A 22,597-nucleotide genomic window follows, 5' to 3' on the forward strand; every position below is an offset into this window, starting at 1 on the left:
TAATAAATTTCTTATTTTTATACTTTGTTTTACATGAAGCAAAAATATTTTCTATGCTAGAGAAGTAGTAGATTTAAGTATATAGCATATAGTATAATATAATGAATGATATATGAATTGTTAGGACAGGAATTATAAATTAGAAAAGCAAATAATATATGTATACATTTTCTTCTTTTTCTAGCAGCCAGAATAAAGATAAATGAAGAATTCAAATGTAATAAAAGTGAAACTTCTCCTAAGAAAATAGAAGAGGTACAGTAGTTTAAGTTTTTTAATTACAATAAAACTCATAATTTTTTTCAGCAACTAGAAGAAATGATAAAAGTAGAGGAGTTATATGAAATAAAGACCATTACTTGATAGCTAAAGGCATCACAATTAGGTAACTTTCACTTGTTTGGTATGGCTCACCTCCTCAGAGTTGTCTGCCTACACCCATGATCCAGCAAGTTGCCTGGTGAAAAGAATATGAAAGTAGCCATGATCAAAGCAATGCAGCTGAGCCAACCTAAAAACCCACAAAAATGCTGTCTTCATCTAAGGCAAGTGACTAAAACTAAGCAGTAACTCACTCACTCAGAATTACACAGATGAAACCTCTCATTTAGTTCAGCTAGGCAGTTTTTCTTTTTTACAGCTGCACCTGCTGCATATGAAAGTTCCCAGGCTAGGGATTGAATCAGAGCTGCAGTTACAGGCCTACAGCGCAGCCATAGCAACACCAGATCTAAGCTGCATCTGCATCCTACACCACAGCTTACAGTAATGCCAGATCCTTAACCCACTGAGTGAGGCCAGAGATCAAACTCATTTCCTCTTGGACACTATATCAGGCTGTTAACCAGCTGAGCCACAGTGGGAACTTTAGAACTTTTTTTTTTTTTTTTTTTTTTGTCTTTTTGCTATTTCTTTGGGCCGCTTCCACGGCATATGGAGGTTCCCAGGCTAGGGGTCGAATCGGAGCTGTAGCCACTGGCCTACGCCAGAGCCACAGCAACGTGGGATCCGAGCCGCGTCTGCAACCTACACCACAGCTCACGGCAATGCCGGATCGTTAACCCACTGAGCAAGGGCAGGGACCGAACCCGCAACCTCATGGTTCCTAGTCGGATTCGTTAACCACTGCACCACAACGGGAACTCCTTTTTTTTTTTTAATTCCTATCTTGACAGTGGAAGTTAACCAGCTTGAGTTTATGAAATGTCATTGCTTTAGCTTCTGCAATGTCGTTTTAGTCACTTGCCATAGTTAAAGACAGTATGCTAACACTAGGCTGTGATCTTCCTGGTACTCCCAGAACTTGTTCATTGAAAAAAAGCATGATGATTCTTTTCCTGTATAAAATCATATGCCGTATATACATTGACTCCTTAGGAAGGAACACTGCTTCCTAAGTGTTCTGTATCTAACTTCATATACGTGTAGGACCCTTAGGAAGAAACTGAAAAATGAAAAATTATTTGCAGAGGTAATTAAGGTTCCAAGAATTGGTTTGGTAAAGAGGAAGTTACAAATTAGAGAAATTCCTGTATGTTTAGTAGAATTTCCACATGTTGAAAAAGTTTTTAATACAAAATACATTTATACTTAGAGAAAAGTAGTAAATATCTGTAATAGTCAAACTGAGACAAAATGAGATAGCCTAAGTATTTCTATCCCTGTAATAAAAAGAAAAAAGGGAAGGATTTCACTTATGCATATAAGAGGACAAACAGGGACTATGTAATTTTTACTCATGGCAGATTTAAAATGACATTATAATCAAGTCATGCCCTGAGAAGTTCAAAAGTGTATAAGGAAGTTTGTACCATTTTGCTCTTCATTAGACTGATTATTAGCAATATGATACAGGTCAGGTATACCTCATTTTATTGTGCTTCACTTTATTGCAGTTCACTGTGTTTGTTTTTTACAAATCGAAGGTTTATTGCAACCCTGTGTTGTCAGATGATGGTTAGCGTTTTTTAGCTATAAAGTTTTTTGGGTTTTGTTTCTTCTTTTTTGGCCGCCCCATGGTCCATGGAGTTCCCAGGCCAAGGATCATATCCAAGCTGCAGTTGCAAAATGCTGCAGCCGCAGCAATGCCAGATCCTTAACCCACTCTGCTGGGTTGGGGACCAAACCTATGTCCCAGCACTCCTGAGAGACTACCGATCTCATTGTGCCACAGCAGGAACACCTATAAAGTATTTTTAATTAAGTTATGTATGTTGATTTTTTTTTTAGACATAACGCTATTGCACACTTAACAAACTACTGTATACTATAAACATAACTTTTACATGCAGTTGGAAACCAAAAAATTCATGTGACTTACTTTATTGTGATACTTGCTTTATTGTGGTAGTCTGGAACTGAACCCACAATATCTCTGAGGTATGCCTATAACTATTTTTCAATTTCGAAGTCATAATTTTGAAAATTTTTAATTATTTATATCAACTATACTGGAAAAATGAACCATGGTCTCCCAAATTAATTTCACTTGTAGAGCACTAACCTTAAGCAGTCTTGAAATTAGATATTTTTTAGATACAAGTGTATATTTTGTACTTTCTCTAACTCTGCATATATTAAATACTCTAGTATTTTTTAGATAATTACATTGTTATGTATTAGAGGGTCATGAAGTCTTGCACCAAGAGGAATCTTAAGTTTTCTCTTGACCAGTAGTTCTCAAACTTTTTGGTCTCAAGGCCACTTTACTTTCAGAAAAACCAAACACCCCAAAAAGTGCTGCTTATGTGTTATACTTATCAGTAGTTACCATATTAGAATTTAAAACTGAGAAATTTTAAAATATTTACTGGTTAAATAATTTTAAGGTTTTTTTCTTTGGTTGGTTTTTGTTTGCTTTTTTTTTTCCGGTTTTTTTTTTTTTAGTGTCGCAGTTTGCTTTTTTTTTTTTTTTTTTGGTTTTTTTTTTTTTAGTGTCGCACCCACAGCATATAGAGGTTTCCACACTAGGGGTCTCATCAGAGCTACAGCTGCCGGCCTATGTCACAGCCACAGCAACACCAGATCCGAGAAGCATCTGCGACCTACACCATAGCTCATGGCAACTCTGAATCTTTAATCCATTGAGCAATGGCAGGGATCGAATCTGCAACTTCATGGTTCCTAGTCGGATTCATTTCCACTGCGCCACGACAGGAACTCCTAATTAAATAATTTTTAAATAATAAGCTTATTACATGTTAATAAGCACAGCATTTATGAAAAATAACTAATATCAAAAAATTTGGTGAGAAGAATGTCATTGTTTTATACTTCGCATACCTCTTTAATGTCTGGCTTAATAGGAATGAGTTAAATTCTTATACCTGCATTGTCATTCAGTCTGGCACAATATGTTTTTTAGATAGAATTATATGAAGAAAATTCAGCCTTATACAGATAGGTAGTTGGAAGAGGGTAGGAGTATGTATTAGACTTTTCAAATAATTGTGTATATTTTTGATACTATACCTCAACAAGTGGTAAATTTCTTTCAAGGTTAATTGCTTTGTGGAACTCTGTTATCTGTTAAACCAATGGATGTGTGGATATGTGAATATTTATCCTTTTTTGGAGGGGGGAAGTGTTCCAGGATTCCCCTCTGATTTCCCCTAAGCCCTTTTCTCTCATCTAGCCTCTTTTCCAGCCTTACACCTAAGACTCAGCTCAGTTTATGCACCTCTAGTGGGTGAGGAGGCCCTTTTTTTTTTTTTTTCTTTCTCTACCCTGCTAAGCCCCTTCTCAGGTCCATGCTGAGGCTTTACTCTATTAGAGCTTTCTGCATCTCCTTTTGATGCTCAGACGAAAAGCCCTGGTGCTTTCTTTCTTGACTCTTCCTTCTCTAACATTTATATCCAATCCGCAACAAATCCTATTTGTTTAACCTTCAAGATATACCCAGAATTTGACCGCTTATTAATCTTTCCATTATCATCTCCTGGTTTAAGCCCTCATTATCTCTCACTGGATTCTTAAAACTGCCTCCTAGTGGGTCTCTTTGCTTCAGCCCAAACTCTCTGTAGCCTATTCTCAGAACCTTTAAAGGCAGAGTGAGCCTTAAAAAAAAAAAAGGCATATCCGATCACTCCTCTACTCACAACTGCAATGGCTCTTCAGCCCATTCAAAGTAAAATCTAAAGTCCCTACCTACCTAGATCTGTAACACTGTGTCATCTGACCCTGTTAACTTCCGGCCTCAGCTCACCACATCTCACTCTTCCAAACTCAGTGCCTGCCTGTTGATGCTTGAATTTACCAGGAACTTTGCTGTCCCGGGGCATTTATGCTATTACTTTGTCCTAGGATGGTCTTCTCCCGTGTGTCCTCATGTCGTCATTTAGTAGACCAATAGACTATTTTTCTTTCCCTTTGAAAATGAATCTTTTACCCATGCATGAGTTTGTGGCTTCATGCACTCATGATTTGAAAGTATAGGTTCACCAAGTAAGGCAGATCTTCCAAACGTTGACATAGTTCAATATGTAGTATTTTTAAATTACATTTGTTTAATATCCATCTCATCAGAAAAAATCTTTTAAGTATTGGAAAGGTGGCAAGCTTACAGTGACCGATACAGGTTCTCCAGAATTCTGACTTAAAGTGACATATTCATTTTACCCATCTTCAAGAAAATGTCAGCCAAATACCTAATTTGAATAATCACAGTTTGTCCGTCAGTGGTTCATTCAAGTAAAAAATGGTAGTCCAGAGAGAAAGCTCTGCTTCTTCTTAAAACTCAAACAATGTAGACGGCTCTCGTACCATGAAAATAATTTTGACTTTATAGATCCCCTAAAAAGGTCTCAAGGTCCCTCAGGGGTTGACAGCTCTGAGAGTCACTGTTTTCGTCCAGTTCATTTTGCAATGATGAAGTCTGACGCTCAAAGAGAGTAGGTATTAACCCAAGACCATACATTTAGTGACAGAGCCACACTTAGAATCCATGTATTCTGCCTCTAATCCAATACTCTTTTTAGTGTTTAGAACATCAAACTTTGTAGCCAAAGAAAGATTCAACCCCTCTCAAAAAAAAAAAAAAAAAAAAGCTGCACATTTTAAAGGCATTGTAAAATATATATTATAACAAAAAATACTCTAAATCTGTTTTGGAACAAAATATGAAATGGATAGGTAAAGGTAAAAATATAGACGTGTCTGAACTTTCTGTATACATGGAGTGGTTACAAAAAGTTAAAAGCAAGTGTCACCTACAGACATTGTAGTAAACCCATAGTTTCCACAGACAGTGCATTCATGTGAACCGCTGAAAAAAATACCCAGAGGATTTAATCTGTTATTTTTTTTGTTCTCTTAACAGCTAATAAAAATAGGTTCTGATGTTGAATTGATACTTAGAACATCTGTTATACAAGGTATTCACACAGACCACAATACGCTGAGTAAGTAAAATGAAAGAAAAATGTTGCTTACAATGTATTTTAAAATATTGAGCAATTATAGTGCTTTTAATGCTGATTAGTGAAACAGCTTGACTTTGCCAGACATTGGGGCACATATATTGTACACATTTGGAAAGCCATATTTTAAAATGCTGAATTATGAAACTTTGTTGTTTTTTTCTCTTAGTAACTTATTTTTTCTCTTAGTAACTTATTTTTTCTTTTTATTCTTAACCACCAGTTATATTGCAGAACTACAATTAGTCGTGGCATACCTCATTACATAGCATTTTGCAAATAATGTATTTTCTACAAACAAAGTTTGTGGCAACCCTGCAAAAAGCAAGACTATTTGAACCATTTTTCCAATAGTATTTGCTCACTTTGTGTCTCGGTATATAACATTTTTGTAATTCTTGCAGTATTTCAAATTTTTTCATTATTATTATACTTGTTATAGTGATCTGTGATAAGTGATCTTTGATGTTGCTGCTGTGACTTGCTGAACGCTCAGATAATGGTTAGCGTATTTTAGCAATAAAGGTTGTTTTTGTATCTTTTTTGTTTTTTGTCTTTGTGCCTTTTCTAGGGCCGCACCCGAGGCACATGGAGGTTCCCAGGCTAGGGGTCTAATTGGAGCCACAGCTGCTGGCCTACACCACAGCCAGAGCAACGCCAGATTCGAGCCACATCTGCGACCTACATTACAGCTCACATCAATGCAGGATCCTTAACCCACTGAGGGAGGCCAGGGATTGAACCCGCAACCCAAGTCGGATTCGTTAACCACTGAGCCACAATGGGAACGCCTTTTTTTTTTTGTTTTTTTTTTTTCCCCTGTCTTTTCAGGGCTACTCCTGAAGCCTATGGAAATTCCCAGGCTAGGTGTTAAATTGGTGCTGCAGCCACCAGCCTATGCCACAGCTACAGCAATGCCAGATCCGAGCCACATCTGCCACCTACACAACAGCTAATGGCAACGCCAGATCCTCAACCCACTGAGAGAGACCAGGGATCAAACCCATGTCCTTATGGATACTAGTTGTGTTTGTTACTGCTGAGCTACAACAGGAACTCCAATAAAGTATTTTTTTAAAATAAGGTTAATACATTTTTGTAAGATATAATGCTGTAACATTTAGTAGGTTGTAGTATAGTATAAACATAATTTATATGCTTTGGGAAACCAAAAAATTCGTGTGACTTTCTTTATTGAGGTACTTTGTTTTAGTGATCTGGAACCAAATCTGTAGTATTGCAGAGGATTGCCTATATGGCTATTTTTAAAATATTTATCTGGAGTTCCCATGGTGGCGCAGTAGAAATGAATCTGACTAGGAACAATGAGGTTGTGAGTTCGATCCCTGGCCTCGCTCAGTGGGTTAAGGATCTGGCGTTGCTGGGAGCTGTGGTATAGGTCACAAACACCGCTCGGATCCCACATTGCTGTGGCTGTGGCTTAGGCCAACAGCGACAGCTCCGATTCGACCCCTAGCATATGGAAAACCTCCATATGCCACTGGTGTGGCCCTAAAAAAGAGAAAAGACAAAAAATGAAATAAAATGAAATATATATCTGACATTCTCAATTTTTCTAGTATAATTTTTCACCTACTTATGGAGTTCCCTGGTGGCTCAGTGGGTTAAGAATCCAGCATTATCACTGCTGTGACTCTGGGCACTACTGTGGTGCAGGTTTGATCCCTGGCCTAGGAACTTCCATATACCATGGGCACAGCCAAAAAAAAATTAGTCACCTACCTAAACTAAGTCTGTTTCTTTATCTGTTATCCTATGGTTAGAGTTATTTTAATTTAGAAGCGAGATTATACAAAATGGAAATAGGTATTCCCTAGAAAAGTAATAACTAACTGTGACTTAGAGAAACATTGAAATTCGTTGTTCTGTACTTATTGATTACTAACATTTGTCAAAGCCCTTTTTATAATATAGACATTGGTCGACTGGTTTCAGTGTTGGCCTTTATCAAAGATATAGTCTGTAGACAGTAATCAAATGTATGATTGTAGATGGTACCAAGAAAACTCAGGAATTGAGGGCTATGTGTTAATAGTACTCAGTTTCTGAGTAACATTATCCATGTTTTTTTAACTTCCTCTCCGGCATATATGTATGACAAGATAGGAACATGCCTCTGAATGTATAAAATCCATTAAAAAAAATAAAAGCACATGCTCTCATGGCACCTTGTAATCTTCCTTCACAGTATTTACCCAACTTGCCATTATCTTTGTGATGTGTATATGTGCTTTATTTCTCTCTCTGATGCTAGATACCAGACTCCGTGAGGGCAGGGACTATCTCACTGATCACTGACTTGTTTTATCTCTAGTTATTCATGCGTATTGACTATGTTAATTGCACAAAATGAATGTTAATTGTAGAAAAAAGTACCTTTTCTGATCCAGAGTTTACCTTTATTATTTTTTTCCCCCGTGGTTCAAAATACTTAGGACCTTTGGGCAATTCTTTTCTTCCTTTTCTTTTTATCCTTTTAGAAGATTTCATGCAGCAGCCCATCTAGATAAGATTTAGAGAACACATAGCATGGTGCTTTTTGTTCGTTTTAAATTGATAAATAATCTCATGTCATGGATTTGATGTACCATAATGCAGCCATTGTAGCATTCATGCCACCAGCAAAGGATCTCAAATCACCAGAGAGCAGTGTTATGTTGGTGAGAAATAAAACCATCATGGGTGAGATGAATGGCGAGGCACTAGGGAAGATGGAAGATGATGGATAAACATAACCTTCCTGTGGGTGGAAGAAGTTTTTTAAGATGCATGCTTCTAGGTCAGAAGGCATTTCTGGCCAGCTTGTTTGTGCAGAAAATCAGAGGATATCTGCATATTTAACAGGCTCCCCAGAATTTGAGCTCTTTAAATTCAGAGGCCTATGTCATGATTCTTCTCCATACTTCACAGAGCAGATATTGCTGAAGGAAAAAATGGTTAAATATATTCTTTGTTTGCTTTATGTTAGCTATGTGATGGTAAATTAATGTTGTTTTTATTTTATTTTTTCCATTTTTGAAAGTTATAGTTGATGTACAATGTTGTGTCAATAAGGTGTTTTTTGTTTTAATTTGAAAATAATAAAGAACAGTACTAAGAGAAGGGAAAAACCCCCAGGAAGCTAATTTTTTTTTTTTCTGTGCTCAGTCCTAGAGCAGATTTATTTTATTTTTAGAATTTTTAAAATTATACTTGATTTATAATGTTCTGTCAATTTCTGCTGTACAGCATAGTGAGCCACTTATATATATATATACACACACACACCTTCAGCTTCTCACATTATCCTCCATCATGTTCCATCACAAGTGATTGGCTATAGTTCCCTGTGCTATACAGCAGGATCTCCGTGCTTATCCACTCCAAATGCAATAGTTTGCTTCTACTAACCCCATACCCCCCATCCATCCCACTCCCTCTCCCCTGCAACCACAAGTCTGTTCTCCATGTCCATGAGTTTCATTTCTGTAGGTACAGTTATTCGTGCCATGTATTAGATTCCAGATAAAAGTTTGTTTGTCTTTGCTTTAACCTGTCTTATAGTTTGTATTCTAAGGCAAGTTAATTTGACTCAACAAACTTTTATTCACTACCTCTTATGCTAGGCGCTGAGAATAGAACAGTGGTCAGTCCTTAGGGAATTTAGATCCCTGTGTAGGAGACAGAGAATACAGTGTTCAATCACTGTCCTTTGGGTCCCTTGACAAGAGAGTAGGGGTGCTATTGAGGCACATAGGCAGAGCTCCAAATCTCAAATTTGGTGAGTCAGGTGGGTAAGGAAGAGGTGTTTGTTTTGTTTTGTTTTGGCCACACTCATGGCTTGTGAAAGTTCTTGGGCCAGGATTGAACCTGTGCCAGAGCAGCAACCCCAGCTACTATAATGACATTGCTAGATCTTTAACCCACTGCTCTACAAGAGAACTCCCAGGAAGAGGTTCTTAAAGAAAACAATTTTGTGTGCAAGTTCACTTGAATTTGTATGCTTTATATATTTAGTGACTTTCTGTAACTGCAGAGTTAAATATTTTTATGTCCTCTAAGTTATGTACATCCTGTATGCCTCTATGATTGCCACACTGTTATAAACCATGCCATTGAAAGATTTATTTTTAATTGGCATGTAATTGACATACAACATTGTATTAGTTTTAGGTATTCAGCCTAATGGTTGTATATATAGTGAAATGACTGTAGTGATAGAACTGTGTATGCATAGTGAAATGATGACCACAATAAGTTTTTAGTTAACATCCATGACCACACATAGTAATAAATTTTTTTCATGTGATGAAAACTTTTAGGGTTTACTCTCAGCGTCTTTCAAATATACAACAGAATATTTTTAACTGTAGTCACCATGCTGTGACTACAGTTACATCCCCAGGGCTTATATATCTTATAACTAGAAGTTTGTACCTTTTGACCAATTTCACCTGTTTCACCCACACGCTCCCAACTCTGACTCTGCCAACCATCAATCTGTTCTCTGTGTCTGTGAGTTCCAGTTGTTGTTGTTGAGAGACCATATATAAATGAGATTATATAGTATTTGTCTGACTTACTTCACTTAGTATAAAGCCTGAAGATCCCTCCATATTGTCACAAATGACAGGATTTCCTTCTCCTTTTTAAGGCCAAATAATATTCCATTGGCTATGTGTATATACACATTTTTTTTTTAATCCATTCATCCATCATTAGATACTTAGTTTATTTCCATGTGTTGGCTATTGTGAACATTGGAGTGCAGATATCTTTCCGAGATAGCAATTTCATTTTCTTTAAATAAATACCCAGAAGTGGAATTGCTGGATCATATGGTAGTTCTATTTTTTAATTTTTTGAAGACCGTCCATACTGTTTTCCATAGTGCCTATACAAATTTTCTTCTTCTTCTTCTTCTTTTTTTTTTTTTTTTTGTCTTTTTAGGGCCACACCTGAGCCCTGTGGAGGTTCCCAGGCTAGGGGTTAAATTGGAGATATAGCCACTGGCCCACACCACAGCCACAGCAATATCCAAGCCACGTCTGCAGTCCACACCACAGCTCATGGCAATGCTGGATCCTTAACCCACTGAGTAAGGCCAGGGATCAAACTTGCATCCTCATGGATACTAGTCAGATTCGTTTCCACTGAGTCACAATAGGAACCCCCTGTACAAATTTGCATTCCCACCAACAGTGCGCAAGGCTTCCCTTTTTTCTATATCCTTGCCAACGCTTATTATTTTTTTTTTTTCGTTTATGACTGTACCGGTGGCACATACAAGTTTCCGGGCTAGGGGTCCAATCAAAGCTGCAGCTGAGGCCTACCCCCAAAGCCAAGGCCTATGCCACAGTCATAGCAACACCAGATCCAATATTTCTTTTGATAATAGCTATTCTAACAGGTATGAGGTAATATTTCATAATGGTTTTGATTTGCATTTCCCTAATGATTAGTGTAGTTGAGTACCTTTTCATGTACCTGTTGGCCATCTTTTTGTCTTCTTTGAAAAAGTGTCTATTCCAATCATCTGTGTGTATTTGAATCAGATTGTTGTGGTTTTTCTATAAGGATATGAGCGTTCTTTATATATTTTGGATATTAGGCTTTTGTCAGATGAATGATTTGTAGATATTTTCTCCCATTTTGTAGGTTTTATCGATGATTTTTCATTTTGTTGATGGTTTTTCCTTTTCATTTTTAATGATTTCTTTTGCTATGCAGAAGCTTTTAATTTCGTTTTGTACTACTTACTTATGTTTCCTTGTGGTATTAAGTTCAAAAAGTTATGACCAAAACTGATGTTAAGTAATTTACTCCCCTATGCTTTCTTGTAGGAGTTTTATAATTTCAGGTCTTATATTCAAATATTTAATCCATTTGAGTTAATTTTTTGTGTATGGTATGGGATAGAAGTCTGGTTTCATGCTTCTACATGTGACTATCAAATTTTCCTAGTCCTATTTACTGAAGAGACTGTCCTTTTCCCATGCATATGCTTTACTCCTTTGTTGTCAATTAACTGACCATGTGTGTGTGTTGGGGGGGCGGGGGTTATTGCTAGTCCCTCTGTTCTGTTTCCATTGATCTGTATGTCTGTTTTTTATGCCACTACCATACTGTTTTGATTGTTATAGATCTGTGGTATAGTTTGAAATGAGGAAGCATGGTATTGCTAGCTTTTTTCTTCTTTCTCAAAATTGCCTTGGCTATGCAGGGTGTTTCGTGTCACAAATTTTAGAATAGTTTATTCTACTTCTTAGAAAAAAAACCATTGAAATTTTCATAAGGATTCCATTGAATGTGTAGATTGCTTTCATTAGTATGAACATTTTAATAACACTATTAATCCCTCCACAATATCTTTCCATTTCTTTGTGTTTTCAGTTGTTTCATCCATGTTTTTTATTGTTTTCAGGGTACCAGTCTTTCACCTCCCTGGTTAAATTTATTCCCAAGTATTTTATTCATTTGAATGCAATTGTAAATAGGGTTCTTTTCCCTTAATTTATCTTTCTGATACTTATTCAGTTCGTTATTAGTGTATAGAAATGGAACTTTTTTTATGTTGCTTTTGTATCCTGCAACTTTGCTGAATTCATTTATTCTAACAGTTTTTTTGGTAGAATCTTAAGAGTTTTCTCCATATAATGTCATGTCATCTTCAAATAGTGACAACTTTACTTCTTTCCAACGTGAATGCCTTTATTTCTTTTCCTTGCCTAGTTGCTCCAGCTAGGGCTTGCAAAACTATGTTGAATAAAAGTGGTGAGTAGGCGTCCTTGTCTTGTTCTTGATCTTGTAAGGAAAGCTTTCAGCTTTTCACCATTGAGTATGATGTTAGCTGTGGGCTTGTCATATATGGCCTTTATTATGTTGAGATATATTCCCTCTTTACTCACTTTGTTGAGGGGTTTTTATTATAAACAATGTTGGATTTTGTCAAATGCTTTTTTGGCATCTACTAAGATGATCATATGGTTTTTATCCTTCATTTTATTGATGTGGTGTATCACATTGATTTGCAGATCTTCAAAAATCTTTGCATCTGTGGAATAAATTCCACTTAAATCATGGTGTCTGATCCTTTTAATGTATTGTTTAATTCAGTTTGCTACCACTTTGCTCAGGGTTTTTGCATCTGTATTCATCAGGGGTAACGGCCTGTAATTTTTTTTTTCTATAGCGTGCTTGTTTTAGTGTTAGGGTAATACTGCCCTCATAAAATGAGTTTGGATGTGTTCCCTTCTCTTCTGTTTTACTTATTTATTTATTTATTTAGGTCTTCAGTTTTGATTTGGGGCCATAATTGAATTAAAGCATTTTTATTTCAAGAAATTACCAATTTAAAAAAAATTTTTTTGGAGTTCCTTCTTGGCTCAGCAGGTTAAGGATCTGGCATTGTCACTGCTGTGGCTCTGTGGTTTGGGTTTGATCCCTGGCATGAGAATTTCTGCATGCCATGGGTGTGGCAATATGTAAGTAAATAAATAAGTGTTTTATTAAAGTATAGTTGATTTACAATGTTGTATTCGTTTCTGCCACACAGCAAAGCGACTTAGTTCTACATATGTATATTCTTTTTTGTACTCTTTTTCATGACAGGATATTGAATATAGGACAGGATATTGAATATAGTTCCCTGTGCTATACACACAGTAGTTCCCTGTGTTATGCAACAGTAGGGCCTTGTTGTTTATCCATCCTGTATATAATAGTTTGCCTCTGCTAATCCCAAACTCCCAATTCTTCTCTCCCATCCCCCCTCCCCCTTGGTAACCACAAGTCTTTTCTCTATATTTATGAGTCTGGTTTTGTTTTGTAGATATGTTGATTTGTGTCCACATATAAGTGATACCATATGGTATTTGTCTTTCTCTTTCTGACTTAACTTCACTTAGTAGGATAATCTCTAGGTCTGTCCATGTTGCCACAAATGACATTATTTCCTGTTTTTTAATGGCTGAATAATAATAATCTATTGTATGTATTGTACAAAATCTTCTTTATTCAGTTATTTTTCATTGGACACTTAGATTGTTTCCATGTCTTGGCTATTATAAATAATGCTGCTATGAACATAGGTGCATGTATCTTTTTGAATTATAGTTTTGTATGGTATATGCCCAGGCGTGAGATTGCTGGATCATATGGCAACTCTATTTTTAGTTTTTTTGAGGAGCCTTCATACTTTTTTCCATAGTAGCTGCACTAATTCACATTTCCAACAAAAGTGTAGCAGGGTTCACTTTTCTCCACTGTTACCACAGCATTTATTATTTGCAGGCTTTTTAATGATGGCCATTCTGACTGATGTGCGGTGGTACCTCACTATAGTTTTAAATTTTGCATAACAAATTACTTTCTAAATGATATATTTAATATGGCCATGGTAGATAAGGTTTCTCAGGGGCCTAAAATACCAGAAATAAATCATGATCTCTGTAGTTCCTTGTTGTGATCTGACAACTTCCCAAACTAATGTTGTTATTGTACTTTGATATCTAATATAGAGAACAGACTTAGAGATTTTAAAATCAATAAAACAATCATAATGAAAAATAGTACACTGTGTATAAGTAGACCTGTGGGAGTTCCCACCATGGCGTAGTGGGCTAAGAATCTGACTGCAGTGTCTCAGGTCTCTGTGGAGGTACAGGTTCAATCCCTGGCCCACCACAGCAGGTTAAAGGATCTGCAGTTGCTGCAGCTGCAGCATAGGTCACAGCTTTGGCTTAGATTCAATCCCTGGCCCAAGAACTTCTGTATGCATCGGGTGCAGCCATTAAATTAAACACACACACACACACACACACACACACACACACACACACACACACACACACACACACACACCTGTGGTTGGCCTGATTAAAGTGTTAGCAATTAATGAATACAGAAAAACTCATTTGTAGGCTGCCTTTTGATTCCAAAGATTACCTCATAAGGTAAATTGTGTGAAGGGATGGAAATAATGAATTTTTAACAGCTTTTCTGGTTATTTACCACTTGTTGGATGTCCTCATTTTGTTTCAGGAATTTCCAGCTCTATGAGTTCTAAAACCCCAAGATAAAATCTAGAATATTCCTTTCCTCAGTTTCTTTTGCAGCTTAGGTGCAGATATTTAACATGGGTGCAAGAGACCACTCATATTCAGAAATGAACTTAAGAGGCTTGACGTAGACTCTCTTTTGCTTGCAAGAGTTAGCCTTAGTGGTTGTAGAGTCAAGTTATTGATCCAGAAGTGTCATTGGTGTGGTAGCAGGAGCAGATGTAGTAAAGCTGAGTTTCTGGCAACATCTGAAGTATAGTATGTTGTGCTTCATGAGGGTAGAAATTGTGGTCATTTTTTCTAGTGCCCCAGAGGCAGCAGCAGTTTTCAGCATCAGGCCAGTTCTGTGGTATGGCTTTGGATATTATTCCTGGAAACTTAGCCTCAACACTGCCTGATTTTTAAACCCTCACAATAATTCCATGTGCTAAACCAATAAACTGTTGCATATAATCTTCTTCATATGTTGTTGGATTCAATTGGCTAAAATTCTAAAATTTTGTTGAGAATTTTTGCGCCTATATTCGTTGAAGATATTGGCCTTTAATTTTCTTTTTTGGTAGTATCTTTGTCTGGTTTTGGTATTAGGGTCACGGTGATGTCATTGAATGTCTTTGGGAGTGTTACTTCTTCAACCTTTTGGAAAGTTTAAGGAGGATGGGTCTAAGTTCCTCTTTGTATGTTTGGCAGAATTCACCTGTGAGGCCATCTGGTCCTGGACTTTTATTTGTAGGGAGTGTTTTTATGACATATTCAATTTCATTTCTAGTCGTTGGTCTGTTCAGTTGATCTGTTTCTTCTTGGTTCAGTTTTGGCAGGCTGTGAGTCTCTAGAAAGTTGTTCATTTCTTCTAGGTTGTCAGATTTGTTGGCATATAATTGTTCATAGTGTTCTCATGGTTTTTTGTATTTCTGCAGTATCCATTGTGATTTCTCCTTTTTCATTTCTTATTTTGTTTATTTGGGTTTTTTTCTCTCCTTTTCTTGTGAGTCTGGCCAGAGGTTTGTCAATTTTGCTTACCTTTTCAAAGAGCCAGCTCTTGGTTTTATTGATTTTTTTCTATTGTTTTTTGAATCTCTATTTTGTTGATTTCCTCTCTACCAATAAACTGTTAATAAATGCCTTTTCTGCCTAATTAGCCAGAGTTGGTGTTTGTTACTTATAGCTAAGAATAATAGAAGTTGTTGCCAGGGGTGAGATATTGAAAATTATATAACCTAAAATGTGAAATTAGTAGAATGGAAGGCAGGGATAGAGGAGAGTATTATTAACATGGACCTGACCCGACAGGCCTTAAGCTGGTGGGCCTTGTTGTGTAGTGGTGGACATCAGGTCAGTGCCTCTTACTGTTTCTTGGGAGTACTGCTACAGCAATAAAGACCATAACCAGGGTTTCCATGTACACCGGTTCTTTCTTCCTGCTTTCAGCAAAATATTGACAAAGAGGATTAATGCAGATTAAACTAGTCAGTCTGCAAAGCAAAGATGAAAAGAAGTACTCCTTTGCTAAGGGACACTTCTTGCTACATCCTGAAGTCTTAATTGATTGAGAGCCCTATAATTTAGAACCTTTGTAGGCTTAAAAATTCCAGCTGCTCCTAGCCACTAAAACTACCCAGTAAAAGCAAGAGGGTTCTGAGCTCTTATATGGAATAAGGTCAGTACCCCCAAGCCTTTCTCATTTGCCAGACAAAGATCAGATATAGGATGCATTTACTCACTGGTGCCTATAGTTTTTTTATGGAATTAAGAAGTGTCTGTTAGGAGTTCCCATGGTGGCACAGCAGAAATGAATCCAATTGGGAACCATGAGGTTGCAGGTTCGATCCCTGACCTCTCTCACTGGGTTAAGGATCCGGCGTTGCGGTGAGCTGTGGTGTAGGTCACAGACATGGCTTGGCTCTGGCGTTGCTGTGGCTGTGGTGTAGAGCAGGAAGTCTTACCTAGGAGTCAACATTTGTGGTCGTTGTTGAACAGTGTTTCTCAGTGGTGCCCTCAATGGGGCACAGACTGTCCCATACATTCCTGGCTCCTGCTCATGAAATTCCAGTAGCGTTCTTCAGTTGGTTGACCACCCAGAACACCTCCCATTGAGAGCCACTTTTTTTTCCCAGTGGCTGCACCAGAAGCCTGTAGTTGTTCCCGGTCCAGAGATTGAATCCAAGCCAGATCTTTTAGCTCACTGCTCTGGGGCATTGAACTTGCACCTCTGTAATGACCTGAGCTGTTGCAGTCTGATTCTTAACCCATTGTGCCACAGCAAACTCGGAGAACCATTGTTGTGTAAAATTTGCAATCTTTTAAATTGGGAAAGCAGTCTTGCTTTTTATACAGTGGATAGTATAAATAATTAATGGTTTCAATTATCATTAATGTGTAATCTGATACTGACAGTGTGCTTTAGCTGAATTTTACTCTACTCTAGATTTATTTTAAAACTAGATATTTTACCATTACAAATTTTGGGGAGAAATGAGTACATTTGCATTTAATTTTAATTTTAGTGACATTAAATATTCTTTCTGTTTTTCTTTCAGAATTGGTCCCTAGGAAAGACCTTCTTATAGAAAATGTGCCATATTGTGATGCACCAACTCAGAAGCAATGAATTTTTCTAGAGTAAAATCACATCTTTGTCATTTTTAATTTTAAAATATGTAACTGGCTCAAGTCATAGAAATGCAGACATATTTCTCTGAACTGGCATATTGAAAATGAGTGAATTAAAATACAGTTTCATGATTATTTTCATGTTAAAAGGACATTGCTAAAAACTAGAGAACATATTGAAGTATTTCTAAAGAACATTAGATAAGAAGAATTTCATTTTTACTGAAAATGAAACTGTATAAAGGGAAATAAATGCTTAGGGAGGTATATCATACTCACTTTTTTTTTTGACCTTGGTGAATATTTTGGTTTTATCATAGCTATTTGAGAATGAAGTGTTTTGACAGGTTGATGGGTTTTCTTCCCAAGTGAAATGACTATTAGATTAAAACTATTAGATTACATTAATACTTAGTCCCCAGAAGATTGTTTGTCCAAAAAACATAATGTGTGCCAACTCTCAACAAAAGGTAGCCTTTGTTTCCTAAAGCACTGAAATTATTTCAGTAACTAACAAATAATTATATAGTTTCCTTTTAGAGATAAAGCATATCTCTGTGTTCCTATAAAGAAAATTTTTAATCAGTCTTCTAAAGATAGGTGAATAAAATCATGTAGGATAACCGAAATAAAGCACTCAATTTTTAAAGAAAACAGAGGCCCTTGATCAAACTGTGTAATATAGCCTGAGTAGAATTAGCTGTACTTAGACCCCAGCTAGATTGTATTGTGAAAATGTAATGTATGGCTGCATCTTCTTCATTTTAATCAGTAAGACCTAAATGGCTTTTTTTCTAACACATGTTTCATCCCTAACAAGATTGGCAGTTATCACAAAACAGCTTGGCATTCTCCCATCCAATGGTAGGAACTACAAAATGGTGTTCAGTCTTCTTCTTGTTTCTCTTGTATCTGTGCATCTTTATCATTCTGTTTTCTCAAGGAACACTGTGTTCTCTTCCCTTCCCTGGCCAGCTCTCCCGTTTGATGATGACACAGCGTTTTCTAATCTTTATAGGATTCTCAGTGCAAGCTGTATTTGTTGGCAAAACACATTGGTATAGCCATACTGGATATAAAATGTCGTATTTAAAAATAACTTAATTTTAGTAGATCAAAAAATTATCATCAAAATTACTGAGACATAGTACAGTTAGTATTAAACCAGAGGCTACCTTTAATGCCTCCCATTGCTTTGGAGATTGGTTAGTCGTCTGGGAGATGGATTACATAGGTCAAAAGATTTGCTACGTAATTTTTTAATCTCTCATATATATTTCTTATTGTGTGTATGGAAATCATAGCTACATCAAAATAAAAGTTGCTTCAAATTTGAAATTTGCCCTTATAAGAAAATGCTGAACATCAAAATCACTGGTAAATTCCCTGGCTTACTACTGTTTCGACAGTAAATGTCTTTATTATATATTTTGAGGAAAGTTGGGCTGACATAATTTAAATTTAATATATACTTTAGTTGTCTCAGGATTGTTTAACATTTTTAAAAGTTCCTAGCTTTTTTCTTTAACCTGAATTCTCTTGTTCCATTCCTCGCTCATGTTAATTTAAAAATATCTAATCAAAAAATAGGGTTTTTTTTAACAAACTAGGTATTATTAGGAGCAATGTAGATTAATAATCTACATGTTACATAGAATAAAAAATAATTATTAAAGCTAGTAGCTTAGACATTTTAATCTATATGTTGTATGTATATATCATATATATGTATATATATGTATAGAGCTATTTGAGCAATAGGATTTGAACCACTAGCGTTTTAAATAAGTCTGCTCCATTGGTAATGTGCAAAATATATATATATGTATATATAGTGCTTTGATAGCTTAAGACTGTGCAATAAAATTCCTGTGTAATATACCAGCATATCAACAATAGATATCATAAAACGATGTCATAAATTTTTGAAAGATTTGGCACTCTATCCTTAAATAGCATATATTTAAGAGGTCTTTGTGGTGCCCTGGGTTAAGGATCTGGTGTTTTTACTGCAGCAGCTTGGATCGTTTCTGTGGTGTGGGTTCAATCCCTGGCCTGGGAACTTCCATGTACCACAGGTGTGGCCAAAAAGAATAGCATATATTTATTATTTTAAATGAATTTTAGCATTATTTAATAGTTTCATTAGATCACTTAAAACAATTTATGGGTTCTTAGCTCGTTGTGGAAAAAAAAAAGATTGTCATTATTCTAGAGAGTAAAGGACATCTCTATACGGTTTATTTTGTAAACCATTTATAAAATTTTGAGAGTGAAGATTCTCTAAGTACCTGACCTCTCTATGGTACAATGTCAAATTTAACTAAATCTTTTCAAGTTATTTAGTTTAAAAAAGCTTTTCACGTTTCCAAAGGAAACACTATCTGACATTTCACTTTGACTCTTGAAATCTAGTGAAAGCAGGTGGTACAAATTCTCCTTGCAGATATCTAGGTACAGAGGCCCAGCAGGACTTTGTAAAACAGTCTTTTGGCAGAAGTTAGAAAGGGTGTGTGGCAGGAGAATCAAATACAGCAAGCATGTGTGGGGAAGAATCCTTCACTAATGGTTTGAAGCTAAGGGAAATATGAGAGAGACTTGCATAACATCTAATTCAGAACATTAAAATTAAGATTTGAGTCAAATTGTGTTTAAATTGGTCCTCCTTTTGCCTCCAGTTGCATCTTTTAACATCAATACAATGTTCACAAAGCACACAATAATAATAGGTAGAATTTCTACACTCATTGACAAAACCAATCACTTAACTGTAAACACAAGGCCGTAGGTCAACAAAGAAGTGAAAATTCCAGTTCTTAGGCAGAATTTTCTAAAGTGAAGGTGATAAATACAAAATTAATGTAACTATAGTATATGTCAAGAATAACCAGTCAGAAATGAAATGGGAAAAAGATCCTGTTTATAATGGCAAACAAAACTATAAAATAGGGAGAGACTTAACAAAAAAGAAAGAATTGTTGAAACTTAAAAATGAAAAACATTCTGTGTTCCTAGATGGGGAAGTTGAAAATTTTGGAGATGACATTTCTTTTCTTTTTTTTTTTTTAAATAGATGAGTTTTTTGGGGTTTGAGGTTTTTTGGGGTTTGTTTGTGGGTGAGGTCTTTTTACGACCTCACCCGCGGCGTATGGAAGTATCCAGGCTGGGAGCTGAATCAGAGCTGTAGCTGCCAATGTATACTACAGCCACAGCAATGCCAGACCTCATCTGTGTCTGTGACCTACACCACAGCTCACAGTAGTGGTGGATCCTTAACCCACTGAGCAAGGCCAAGGATCAAACCCGCATCCTCTTGGTGTCAAGTTGGGTTCCTTACCACTGAGCCACAACTGGAACTCCAACAGTTCTTTAAAACGTAATCTATCAAGGCCAGGAATTGAACCCGCATCCTCATGGATCCTAGTCGGGTTCATTAACTGCTGAGCCATGAAGGGAACTCCCCCCATGCTTGTTTTTAATACTTTTATCAAATGTGAATATATTCAAAACAATATATAGTATTGTTCTGTGGTTTTTAAATGCGAGTGAATGGTGATATGCTCCATATACTCTGCATCTTACTTTTCATCACACATTAGGTTCTGACATTTATCTGTATTGTTGGATAATATCTAGGTCTTTCACATTTATGTCTTATTCTTTTGTAAGAACAAGCTAGCTTATCCATGTCTCTCTCCCTATCACTTTCTTTTATGGCCGCACTTGCAACATATGAAACTTCCTGGGCCAGTAATCAAATCAGAGCTGCAGATGGCAGCCCACACCCCAGCCACAGCAACATTATATCTGAGCCTCATCTTCGACCTGCACCGCAGCTCACAGCAATGCCAGATCCTTAACCCACTGAGTGAGGTCAGTCATCAACCTGCATCTTCACAGACACTAGGTCATGTTCTTAACCCCCTGATCAACAATGGGAACTCTTATCCATGTCTCTTGATCAACAATAGTATTGTTTAATTTTACTGATACTGCAAACAAGCAGGTGGATTCTTGAACTCATGTAAAAGTGCATCTGGATATATACCAAGAATCACAACTTTTGAAGCATTGGGTATGTACATATTCCACTCTTGCAGGAATTGGTTTGTTCTTTAACTGTACCAGTTTACACTCCAGTTAACCCTGTGTGAGAGGTCCTTTTTCTCCATATCTTTACTGTTATCATTATGTCTGACTTTTCTCATTTTTGTCAAACTGATGGGTATGAAAAGGTATCACATTGCTTTAATTTGCGTTTCTGGATTACTGGTGAGGTAGATCATCTTGTCATGTTTATGATCATTGTGGTTTTCCATGATGAATATGTGTCCATGTCCTTTGTTCCCTTTTTTCTTTTGGATTGTCGTTTCTTACTGACCCTTTATATACTCTTGAATTTAATCCTGTGTTGGTTATCTTTGATACAAGTGTCTTTTTCTAATACGTGGTTTGTGTTTCAGTTCTATTTAGGATAAACCTATAGTATAGGACTTTATTTTAGTGTATTCATTTTTTAAAATCTTTGTTATTAAGGTAAGTGTCATATCTTATATCTAAGTATAGTTGCTTTGCAGTGTTAGGCCAATTTCTGCTATATAGCAAAGTGACCCAGTCATATATATATATATGTATAGATATGTGTATATATGTATATGTATATACATTCCCTTTCTTATATTGTCTTCCATCATAGTGTCTATCCCAAGAGACTGGATATAGTTCCCTGTGCAATACAGTAGGACCTTGCTGCTTAAATATTTAAATGTAATAGTTGCCTCTGCTAACTTCAAACTCCAATCCATCCCACTCCCTCCCTCCTCCCCCAATCACAAGTCTGTTCTCTATGTCTGTGAGTCTGTTTCTGCTTTGTAGATAGATTCATTTATCCATATTTTAGATTTCACATATAATGATATCATATGGTATTTGTCTTTCTCTTTCTGACTTACTTCACCTAGTATGAGAATCTCTAGTTGCATCCATTGCATGCAGTTGCATCTGTTGCTACAAATGGCATTGTTTCGTTCTTTTTTATGGCTGAGTAGGGTTCCATTATATATATGTAACACATAAATTAATTCATCTTTTGATGGACATTAGGTCACTTCCATGTCTTAGATACTGTGAATAGCGGTGCTATGAACATGGGGGTGAATTGTGTATCTTACTGAACTATAGTTTTCTCTGGATATATGCTCTGGAGTAGGATTGCTAGATCATATGGTAGTTCTGTAGTCCCTTTTTTGAGGAACCTCCACATTGTTTTCCAGAGTGTTTTACCAATTTCCATTCCCACCAACAGTGTAGGAGGGTTCCCTTTCTCACACACTCTACAGAATTTGTTATCTATAGAATTATTCATGATAGTCATTCTGGTTGGTGTGGGGTGGTGTACCTCATCGTAGTTTTGATTTGCATTTCTCTAATAATCAGTGATGTTGAGTATACTTTCATGTGCCTACTGGCCATCCATATGTCCACTTTGGAGAAATGTCTATTCAGGTCTTC

The 22,597-nt window shown here is 36.5% G+C and overlaps 1 protein-coding gene across 3 annotated transcripts in view; it reads left to right on the forward strand.

Annotated features, from left to right (window-relative positions):
- The window catches only part of LYRM7 (LYR motif containing 7), a 64,756-nt gene that overhangs the window by 11,421 nt on the left and 30,738 nt on the right, over positions 1–22,597 (forward strand). Inside the window, exons 3-5 of one of the 3 annotated variants that reach the window (XR_014838769.1) lie at positions 185–255; positions 5,318–5,399; positions 17,014–17,095. Coding sequence is in view for 2 of the 3 variants with exons in the window: in XM_013995089.3 (XP_013850543.1) it covers positions 185–255; positions 5,318–5,399; positions 17,014–17,084 (224 nt within the window). In the remaining variant the exon portion in view is untranslated. Of the gene's footprint in view, positions 1–184; positions 256–5,317; positions 5,400–17,013; positions 19,732–22,597 lie in introns of those variants that run through there. The other 2 variants (XM_013995089.3, XM_085014562.1) reach the window with 2 other exon arrangements.

Source organism: Sus scrofa, chromosome 2 (assembly GCF_054392235.1).
Source record: "Sus scrofa isolate SSC_HxYL_T2T_F1_AM1 chromosome 2, Sscrofa_HxYL_maternal_Yorkshire_Landrace_v2.0, whole genome shotgun sequence".
NCBI classification, from domain to species: domain Eukaryota; kingdom Metazoa; phylum Chordata; class Mammalia; order Artiodactyla; family Suidae; genus Sus; species Sus scrofa.